The 11,399-nt window shown below is 48.0% G+C and overlaps 1 protein-coding gene across 1 annotated transcript; it reads left to right on the forward strand.

The window, feature by feature from the left end:
- Positions 1–8,353: 8,353 nt before the first annotated feature.
- On the forward strand, positions 8,354–10,774 carry CHAC1 (ChaC glutathione specific gamma-glutamylcyclotransferase 1). Its single transcript, XM_069597855.1, has 3 exons — positions 8,354–8,731; positions 9,167–9,202; positions 9,641–10,774. Exons 1-3 carry the CDS (start codon positions 8,510–8,512, stop codon positions 10,040–10,042), a joined length of 660 nt encoding a protein of 219 aa, XP_069453956.1. The 5' UTR covers positions 8,354–8,509; the 3' UTR covers positions 10,043–10,774.
- The last annotated feature ends 625 nt before the right edge of the window (positions 10,775–11,399 follow it).

Here is an 11,399-nt window from a genome sequence, read left to right on the forward strand (position 1 = left end):
GCTTTCCCTTTCCCATAGTGGCAGGTATTTGGGCGAGGCCCATCCTACCACTGTAGGACGTTCAGTTTCACTTCCATCAGTGACTCCCTTCCGTCAGTGCTTCCTCTTCTAGCTCTCTGATAAAAGAGAACTACAGTGCTCTGGGATCTGGGATCTCCTGCCCCTTTTCAGTAGGCCCCTCAGGTTGTTGTCCCAGCTGCTGTCATTTAAGCCTTTACTTCCGTGGCTCTCAGAGTCTACTCCCACAGTCAGGGCTGCTTTTCTAGGTTCACTTCTAAAGCCTGGTGCCCCCACACCCCAGCATTTCTGTGGGATCTGATGTTTGCCTCTGGCCCCAGAGTCTCCCCTCTTTGCAGCTCTGTCACTCCACTGAAGTGATCCCCACTGTTGTTCTCCCCAGCCCTGAGCCAACCACTTCCTGCCCCCACAAACTACACCTTTCTTTTTCCTTGGAATTGGAAGAGAGACTCCACCATCCCAGTCCTCTGCTGGAGCCCTGGCCCCTCCCCTTCCAGGACTAAGCCCCACGTCCGAATCTCCCAGGATATCCTATCAGCTGTGTCTTCCCTCCTCCTTGGCAACTAGAAATGGGCAGGGAGCCAGGTTTTCCCACTTACCCATGCACCCCTCTGCCAGGGCATGAGTGACCCCTTACAGTCCCCGATTTTGTGGGCAGGGGACCAAGTGGCCTTTCTTCCCTTGGCTTTGGATTCAGTTGCTATAACCAGCAGAGCAGCTGTCTTCTCCACTTCTTTGTCTCTTCTGAGGTGGACTGTATCAAGGGTTTCAGCTCCTCCTTCCCATCCTGCCTGAGAGTTGGTGGGAACACATGGGCCAAGGACCTGAGGATACATTGATCTCTCATAGGTTTGCAGGAGATATAGCCCCTAGTAGAATGTGGATTATTTAATTTATTTAATCATTCATTTATTTAAGCATCACCCTGCTTCCCCCAAGCACACAAAGATAATCTCCCTCTTTGGTCAAGAAACTATTCTGTTACTAGCATGCTTGGATTTATTTACACTAATGATGAAATATCAGAAAGAGAAAGCAAAAAAACAAAAACAAAAACTTGTGTAAAATTGTGTCCAAAAGAAATACCTAGGAATAAACTTAATCAAGGAGGTGAAAGACCTAAATGCTGAAAACTTTAAAACATTGATAAAGGAAATTAAAGATGGTTCAAAGAAATGGAAAGATATCCCATGTGCTTGGATTGGAAGAATTAATATTATTAAACTGGCCATACTACTTAAAGCAATCTACAGATTTAATGCAATTGTAATCAACATACCCATGATATTTTTCACAGAACTAGAATTAATAATCCTAAAATTTATATGGAACCACAGAGCAACTACTAAAGCAATCTTGAGGGAAAAGAACACAGTGGGATGCATAACCCTCCCTGGCTTCAGAAAATACTACAAAGCTACAGTAATCAAAACAGCATAGAACTGGCACAAAAATAGACATGAAGATCAATGGAACAGAAAAGAAAAGTCAGAAATAAACCCATATACCTACAATAAATTAACGTATGACAAAAGAGGTAAGAATATACAATGGAGAAAAGACAGTCTCTTCAGTGAGTGGTGCTGGGAATGCTAGACAACAACCAAGGAAATTAGAACACTCCCTCACACCATACACAAGAATAACCTCTAAATGGTTTAAAGACTTAAATCTAAAACAAGACATCACAAAACTCCTAGAAGAGAACATAGGCAAAACATTCTGGACATAAATCATAGGAATATTTTCCCAAGGCTAAAAGAAATAAAAGCAAACATAAATAAGTTGGTCCAAAGCAAACTTAAAAGCGCTTGCATAGCAAAGGAAAACATCAACAAAATGAAAAGAGAACTCAATCAATAAAAGGGCAGAAGACCTAAATAGACCTTTCTCCAAAGAAGATATACAAATGGCCAACCAGCACACGAGAAGATGCTCAACATCACTAATTGTTAGAGAAATGCAAAGCAAAACTACAATGAGGTGTCACCTCACACTGGTCAGAATGGCCATCATCAAAAAGTCTATAAATAATAAAGGCTGGAGAGGGTGTGGAGTAAAGGAGCACTTTTACACTATTGATGGGGAAGTAAATTGGTGCAGGCACTATGGAAAACAATATGGAGGTTCCTTACAAAACTAAAACTGGAGCTACCATATGATCCAGCCATCCCATTCCCAGGCATATATCTGGAAAAAACAAAAACCCTCTTTTGAAAGGATACATGCACCCCCATGTAAATAGTAGCACTATATACAATAGCCAAGACATGGAAACAACCCAATTGCTGATCAACAGATGACTAATTTAAGAAGATGTGAGATATATATATCAGTTCAGCTCAGTCACTCAGTCGTGTCTGACTCTTTGCGACACTGTGGACTGCAGCATGCCAGGCCTCTCTGTCCATCACCAACTCCCAGAGTTTACTCAAACTCACATTCATTGAGTTGGTGATGCCATCCAACCATCTCATCCTCTGTTGTCCCCTTCTCTCACCTTCAATCTTTCCCAGCATCAGGGTCTTTTCAAATGAGTCAGTTCTTCACATCAGGTGGCCGAAGTATTGTCTTCAGCATCAGTCCTTCTGATGAATACAGGACTGATTTCCTTTAGGATGGACTGGTTGGATCTGCTAGCTGTCCAAAGGACCCTCAAGAGTCTTCTCCAACACCACAGTTCAAAAGCATCAATTCTTCAGCGCTCAGATCTTTATAGTCTAACTCTTACATCCATACATGACTACTGGAAAAACCATAGCTTTGACTAGATGGACCTTTGTTGGCAAAGTAATGTCTCTGCTTTTTAATATGTGGTCTAGGTTGGTCATAACTTTTCTTCCAAAGAGCAAGTGTTTTTTAATTTCATGGCATATATATATAGCATGGTTCCACCATTTACCATCCGGGTGGTCACCCAGATGGTAAATGGTGGAACTAGGCTAAAATCTGGACAAGTTAGTATTAGAGCTCATGTATGGGGAGATTTTTCATTCTTCTGGAATCAACAGCTTCATAAAGCAGCTTCATCATTTAGCATAATAAATTCACACAATCCCTGGGCTCCTAAGGTACAGCCTTCCCTTGTTTCAGATAATGGTGCCCACTAACACCAGGAGTTGATTACAGTGACTGGAATGAGGAGAAGGAAATTAGAAGTGACCGCTTGGAGGAACAATAAGGAAGGGTTAATCTGGGAAAGATTCAGAGAAGGAAGCCACCAGGTATGCATCATGTGCCAATCATGTGCAACTCTGCAAGGTGGAGGCAATAGTCTCATCAGTTGTTGTGAGCTGGCATCTCTGTGTGTATGACGTCTGTAGCCCCACCGAGGGGATTTTAGGAGGAAAGATGGGATAGTTGCTGCCAGTGTTGGAGAGAAACTGGATGAGGTGGGCTGTTTACTGCCTGGGAGTGTCCCACTGGGAGGGAAAGAGACAGATGTTGGCAAGGATAAGCAAGGAAGAAACAGGCGAGACAATTTCCTGGGAAGGTGGTCAAGACCTCTGGGCCAACTTTTGTGGGGGTTCCTATTTTGAAATGGCAACCCACTCCAGTATTCTTCCCTGGAGAATTCCATGGACAAAGCAGCGTAGCAGGCTACAGTCCATAGGGTTGCAAGAGTTGGACACAACTGAGTGACTGACAGTTTTACACACTATTTTAAGAGGGTAAAGTTAAACCTGTGTCACAAGATTCCTCCTCCTCTAAACTCCAGGGTGCCCTGGACTTTTCCAAGAGCATCACTTCTTCTACCTCCTTTTGCAGAGAACCTTCCACGAGCCAGGACTGTGCTGGTTCTGCTGGGCCTTCAAAAATGACGTCTGCTCTCTGGGAGCTCTCAAGTTCGTAGGAGGCAGGGTGTCAAAAGCTCATTAACAAGGAGTCTCTGGGGTTGGACTGCCTGCCTTGGGCCCCAGGCTATATCTTGCTGCTGTGTCACTGTAGCGGGTTACCTAACTTTCCTATGTTCCAGACTGCTCATCTGTGAAATGATATTTACCTCACAAAGCAGCAGAGCAAAATCACTTAGCAAACTGCCTAGCTCAAGATAAGCACTCGATACATGTTTCTGTTATAAGCATGAAGTGGAAGGGACAGAACTGAGGTAAGGGGTCTGGGAGCACAGAGGAGGGAGTGACTAACTCTGCTTGGAGCAAGAGCTAGTCACTGATGAACTCTTCAGAGGTGAAGTCGCTCAGTCGTGTCCGACTCTTTGCAACCCCACACACTGTAGCTTAACCAAGCTCCTCCGTCCATGGGATTTTCCAGGCAGGAGTACTAGAGTGGGTTGCCATTTCCTTCTCCAGAGGATCTTCCTGACCCAGGGTTCGAACCCAGGCCTCCTGCATTGTAGGCAGACACTTTACCCTCTGAGCCACCAGGGAAGTTATTAAAGCCTGGGGCTTTTAGGAGGAAGTCATGGAGAGTTTAGGAGAGTGAGCATCATGAAGATATTGCCCAGGTGATTCTGATATGCTATATCAGAGAACCATTAACTACTCTTTAAAAGTAATTTTGTATTGTTACAAGTTACATTTCATAAGCCTTGCAAAATAGAGAAAAGAATCACCTGTACTCTTAATACCCCAAATCCATCCAACATTAGTATATGGTGTCCCCATCTTTTTCCTCATGAATCTTGTTTTTGTTGTTTTAATAGTTTTAATTATAGTGCATGAAATAGTTCCTGTTTTTGTCTTACTGTGCAATCATAAGAATTTTTACTACATTGTTTTCCTATTTTAAACTTCTTTTTCTAAACATGAGCAATTTATGTTCTCTTGAGAAATTCTCAATCTCAATTGGTATAAAAAAGGAAGTGCAAATCTCAGTAGTCCTACTACTAAGAGATAATCACTGAGCATTTTTATGTTCTTCTAGATTTTTTCCTATGGAAATGTACACATATAGATTTTTTTAAGTTAAGAAAGTTATTTTAAGTTATTAAGAAAGTTAGGTTATTTTATAATCTGCTTTTCACTTAATTACATAAGTGTAGTCATACATAATTGTTCCCAATGACTGCACAGATTTAATTTCATGTCTATATCAAATTTATGTAACTAATCATCCCAAAGAAAGGCAATGCCAAAGAATGCTCAAACTACTGCACAATTGCACTCATCTCACACACTAGTAAAGTAATGCTCAAAATTCTCCAAGCCAGGCTTCAGCAATACATGAACCGTGAACTTCCAGATGTTCAAGCTGGTTTTAGAAAAGGCAGAGGAACCAGAGATCAAATTGCCAACATCCACTGGATCATGGAAAAAGCAAGAGAGTTGCAGAAAAACATCTATTTCTGCTTTATTGACTATGCCAAAGCCTTTAACTGTATGGATCACAATAAACTGTGGAAAATTCGGAGAGAAATGAGAATACCAGACCACTTGACCTGCCTCTTGAGAAATCTGTATGCAGGCCAGGAAGCAACAGTTAAAAGTGGACATGGAACAACAGACTGGTTCCAAATAGGAAAAGGAGTACGTCAAGGCTGTATATTGTCACCCTGCTTATTTAACTTCTATGCAGAGTACATCATGAGAAACGCTGGACTGGAAGAAACACAAGCTGGAATCAAGATTGCCGGGAGAAATATCAATAACCTCAGATATGCAGATGACACCACCCTTATGGCAGAAAGTGAAGAGGAACTAAAAAGTCTCTTGATGAAAGTCAAAGAGGAGAGTGAAAAAGTTGGCTTAAAGCTCAACATTCAGAAAACGAAGATCATGGCATCCGGTCCTATCACTTCATGGCCAATAGATGGGGAAACAGTGGAAACAGTGTCAGACTTTATTTTTTTTGGCTCCAAAATCACTGCAGATGGTGATTGCAGCCATGAAATTAAAAGACGCTTACTTCTTGGAAGAAAAATTATGACCAACCTAGATAGTATATTTAAAAGCAGAGACATTACTTTGCCAACTAAGGTCCGTCTAGTCAAGGCTATGGTTTTTCCAGTAGTCATGTATGGATGTGAGAGTTGGACTGTGAAGAAGGCTGAGTGCCGAAGAATTGATGCTTTTGAACTGTGGTGTTAGAGAAGACTCTTGAGAGTCCCTTGGACTGCAAGGAGATCCAACCAGTCCATTCTGAAGGAGATCAACCCTGGGATTTCTTTGGAAGGAATGATACTAAAGCTGAAACTCCAGTACTTTGGCCACCTCATGCGAAGAGTTGACTCATTGGAAAAGACTCTGATGCTGGGAGGGATTGGGGGTAGGAGGAGAAGGGGACGACAGAGGATGAGATGGCTGGATGGCATCACTGACTCGATGGACGTGAATCTGAGTGAACTCTGGGAGTTGGTGATGGACAGGGGGGCCTGGCGTGCTGCGATTCATGGGGTCGCAAAGAGTCAGACACGACTGAGCGACTGGACTGAACTGAATCATCTATTGCAGGATTTTAAGTCATTTTCTCTCTGTGTGTGCATTTCTCCACCTGTGGATTGACCATAATTTACTTGAACATTAAGCTATTTTTGGATATTTAAGTAGCTTTACTTCTTTTGCTTTTGCTATAATAAGGAACAATGCACTGAAAAACCTTGAGGAATATGGCCTTCCACATATTTTTAATAATTTCCTGGAGTTGAAGTAATGGGTCAAAGGGCAGGCTATTTTATGATTCTTGATTTGTATCATGAAGCTGTTTTCAAAGGGTTGTCTGTATCAATTTAGATACTTTCAGCAATGTACTAGTATCCCATTTTCACCTTCCTCCCAACTACCAAAGGAGATAGATGGAGGGGGGATATTTCCCCTGAGCAGCAAAGGAGGTGCTCATATGGACCAAAGAGGACACGATAGAGAGGGGAGGGTGCACGTGGCAAATGGAGGGAAGGAGAAAGGAAGAACCAGAAACAACCATTCATCTGTATTTTCCTCCCCAGTTGGAAAAGTAATTCATGTTCCTCGAAGAAAATCCAAACTTTTCCATAAATATTTATGTTTAATATGAAAATCCTCCTCTGGTGACAGTCTCTGCTAAAAGTTTAAATATATTATTCCATATTATTTCTTTTACTAATATTAATGTATAACTTACTTTGTTTTTAAAGATCTAGCTTCCTACTATACACACCACAGTGCATTCCTACTGGAGACTTTATCTTAGCCACCTTCGGTGTCCAGATCATTTTTAGTTTAACCACCTAATTGCTTTGTCCCCTTTCCCTGCCAGAGGACTCACCCTGCCCCTCATCAGCAGTTCCCCGACCTCGGCAACAGTCCTTTGGAGCCAGTTCTGCCAAGTGCAGGCCTTCTGCTGCCTGTTTCCGTTTGACCCTGGCCGCTACTTAGGGGGTAGGGGGTTAACCCCAGGCGGCACGACATTCCCTGGGTCGTGAAGCCAGTAGCCAAAGGCTGGTAGCTGCTTACGGTCCTCTAGAGACCTCACCTGGGCCCTCCTTGCCTTCCACTTCCAGAACCTCCGTGCCTAAGATTAACCCAACCATTGTTGCCAAAATCTCCTGTTCAAACAAAACTAAACCCATCACCTTGGGGCAGGATTGGCCTGGCTTGCTGGCTTTATGGCTTCTCTCCGCAGGCCTGGCCACCACCACCAGACTGCTGTTCCAAGCGCTCTGACCGGCTTTTCCCAAATCTTATTTTGGGCTTGGAGCGTCTCACACCTGGCCTGGGGCGTAGGCCCCACGTGATGCCCGCAAGCCCTGGCCGCCGGGTCTGACTCAGTCTCGTAGCTTCTGCAGAACATCTTGTCAGCCCCGTGACTCAGTTTCTCCATTTGCTCACGCACGCCAATAGCATGAGGCACTTATGCGGAATGCGGAGATGCCTCCGATAGCTTTTCCAGAGTACGTGCTCCCAGGCGAAGCCCCAGAGAGGCGCGTTTACGCCGCCCAGAGCTCTCGTTCTTGACGTGTCCTGCACTGACCCTGGTAATGAATCCGTGCTGCCTGGGGTGGCAGTGACTCGGCCAGGTGCACTGGCAGGAGTGCTTGAGAGGCATCCTCCGGAGACCCGCCCACCATGATTCTTGAAGGGGCCAAGGCAAAAAGGGGCTGCCGGGGAAATAACCAGTGCCCGCGTCCGTGCCCATGGCCGGCCGCCTGACGCAATCTGAAGCGCCCTTGCTGCATGCCTGATCTGGGAAAACCTCCTCCGCCGTTGCATCACTCCTGCCAGGTTTGCTACAGAGGTGGAGTCGAACCAATCAGCGGGCTCGCTGGGCCCGGGGCAGGCCACGTAGTTACCCACTCAGAGGGCGGCGCGGTTAACTGGACAGGAAAATCCGAAGGTGATTGGCCAAAAGGGAATTTGCCCCGCCCCAATAAACGCGAAAGCTGGCTGCGAGGGGTGGGGCTTCCCGGCTTAAGGGTTTAAAGAGCGCCTCGGACGGGGCCGCGCAGCTGGAGCAACCAAGCGGTGCCAGGCCAGGTGTGCGCGTCGGTCGGTCCTTCCGTGCCCGCGCCGGAGACCAGCCCCGGAGGCCGCCCGGGCCCGTCCCTGTGCCCGGCACCATGAAGCAGGAGACTGCAGCCCAGAACTCTCCTCCCGCCTCTCCTCCCTCCTCACAACCCCTCTCCGAAGACGGCGACCCCCAAGCGTTGTGGATTTTTGGGTACGGCTCCCTGGTGTGGAGGCCCGACTTCGCCTACAGTGACAGCCGTGTGGGCTTCGTGCGCGGCTACAGCCGCCGCTTCTGGCAGGGAGACACCTTCCATCGCGGCAGTGACAAGATGGTGAGCATCCGACCCTGCCCGGGTGAATGACGGGGGTTGGGGCAGGATAGTGGGCGCTGCGCTGGTGTCCTGGAGTATCCGGGCCTATTTGGGCTGACAGTGACTCCGTCCGGATGGGGGAAATGAAAGAACCTTGCAAGGCGTTGTGACTTAAATTTGTGTGCCTAGTGGGTCACTGTGTGATGCCTAGAGCCTGAGCCTGTGGATCACCGTGTTGATGAATATTTCTGATGACCAATCTGGACCACTCCCATGTGTCTACCTGTCTTACATACATGCATCACTCCCTCCACTCCCACGCCCCCCACCTAGCCCCCCAAGAGTGGGGCTATTTGAGGCCGGGGATAGAAGGGTTACTAAGGGTTTTCTCTACCAGTGATGGTTGAACTCATTTCTAACTTGTTTTCTTTTTCAAAATCTCTCTCCCCTCCCTAGCCTGGTCGTGTGGTGACCCTCCTTGAAGATCGTGAGGTAAGTGCCAGAGTCAAGAAAGAGATCCAGCATGGAGGGGTGCAGACAGGCAGAGCTCATGGACCCTTGGCCACAGGCTAGATTAGATAGATACCCCTCTGGCTGAGAGAAAGGTTGAGTCTTGATAAGTGCTTCTCACAAGAATCACCTGAGGATCTTTTTAAAACATAGATTTTAATGAGATTTAGAGTGGCCTGAAACGCATTCCTAACAAGCTTACAAGTGATGCCATTGTTTCTCAGACCAAACTCTGAGCCGAATTTTTGTTCTCTCTGGGGCTAGTCTGCCTTCTCAACCCTGATTAAGGGAGGGTGAGGGTTTGCTCTATTGATAGTAGAGGGCTCATCAGCAGTCTGCCCACTTCCCTTATCAAGCACAGGCCTGGGAGGGATCAGAAGGAACTTTGTGACTGACTCTGGTACCCATATTTTCTCCCAGGGCTGCACTTGGGGTGTGGCATACCAGGTGCAAGGCGAGCAGGTGAGCGAGGCCCTGAAGTACCTGAACGTGCGGGAGGCAGTGCTCGGCGGCTATGATACCAAGGAGGTCACCTTCTACCCTCAAGATACCCCTGACCAACCACTCAAGGCATTGGCCTACGTGGCCACCCCACAGAACCCTGGCTACCTGGGTCCTGCCCCCGAGGAGGCCATCGCTACACAGATCTTGGCCTGCCGAGGCTTCTCTGGGCACAACCTTGAGTACTTGCTGCGCCTGGCGGACTTCATGCAGCTCTGTGGGCCCCAGGCTCAGGATGAGCACCTGGCCGCCATCGTGGACGCTGTAGGCACCATGCTGCCCTGCTTCTGTCCCACTGAGCAGGCTTTGGCACTGGTCTGAGGGGCTGAGCCGCTGCAGGGAGTGCCTACATGGACAAGGGGGCCAGGTCCCCACTCCAATGCACATAGACAGACTTGATACAGCTGGAGCTCACTGAGAGGACTCAGTGGGCCGACAGGGGCCTCTCTTAAGCCCCTGGCTGTCCACCAGCCCCCAGATCTCCTGCTTGACACCGACTTACTACTTGAAACTTTATTTATTGCACCATGTTGGTGTGGTGGGCAGGGTGGGGGGCCTGCCCTAGATACAGGGGAACTGCTGAGCAGTGCCCCACCCCAGGTGCCTGGTCCCTGGCTGGAATCCCCCCAGTGCTGCTACTGTCCCCATGCTACCCAGGCCTCCGTCTTCCCAGGGAGCCTCCAAGAGCCTTGACTGTCTGTCCGCCCCCTCCAGACCAACCATTTCCCAGCCCCAGAAACACCACCTGCCAAGGGTCCCAGCCTGCTGGTGAGGGTGTAGAAGGGAGTGAGGAGAGGGAGCCCTGTAGGATCTGAGGCCCTGCAGCCTGTTCATCCTCCAGGTCCCCAGGGCAGGCTGGCTCTGCAGCCCAGACACAGCTGCTGAGGCTGAGCCAAGGCCTCTTCCCCATTTGGCTTTGTTTCCCTGTTCCTCAGTCTGTCTGTCTGGGCTACTTCTGTCTGTCAGTCTATTCCTGGGAAGCTTATCACTGTAGGTAGGCCCTGGCCCTTTCCTAGTCTGTCCCATACTGTAATCCATAAACTGACCTCATTATCTGTGTTGTGCTGGAATATGGTTCTTTCTTCAGATGAGGGTTTGGGATGAGTGAGGGGGTGTGCCCCCGAAAGACTCATTAGAGGGGGAAGGGCTCCCTCTTCATCCCCCATGGCTCTCCCAGAGAGGAACTGCTGAGCAGGCAGGGCTGCGGGGTTCTTAGTGCACACGAAGAATGCCCCCCAAGGCATGCAGATTCTGCCTGGGCCGCTCCACTTGGCAGCCCTGTGAGTAGTCCTTGCCAGTGGCCTGGTAGCCTGCATCTCCCCCAGCTGCTCTGAAGAGGTGGACAGGTGTGGAGTTCACATCAGGTCTCCCTCCACTTGCAGGGTCAGCTGCTGCCTCTTCTTGACAGGGAAGCTAGACCTCTGGCTTCCTGATGAAGGAGCTATGTGGGTTCAAAGGGCTTCAAGGGCAAGGTGATGAAAGCTTGTGGGACAGTGCTGACAGTGCAGGCCTGGAGGACCTGGTGGCCCTTTGACTTCTGAGGTCCAGGAGCTCGTTTTTGCCTCCTGGCCCTTGGTGTGGTCTGTGCCTTCTCTGTCACCCTGACCTACCTGCCAGGACTCAAATCCAAAAGGGAGTCCCCTTTTGGACTGGGCACCCCCAGTCTGCTGTTTGTTTG

The sequence above is a fragment of the Ovis canadensis genome, chromosome 7 (genome assembly GCF_042477335.2).
Source record: "Ovis canadensis isolate MfBH-ARS-UI-01 breed Bighorn chromosome 7, ARS-UI_OviCan_v2, whole genome shotgun sequence".
Lineage (NCBI taxonomy): Eukaryota > Metazoa > Chordata > Mammalia > Artiodactyla > Bovidae > Ovis > Ovis canadensis.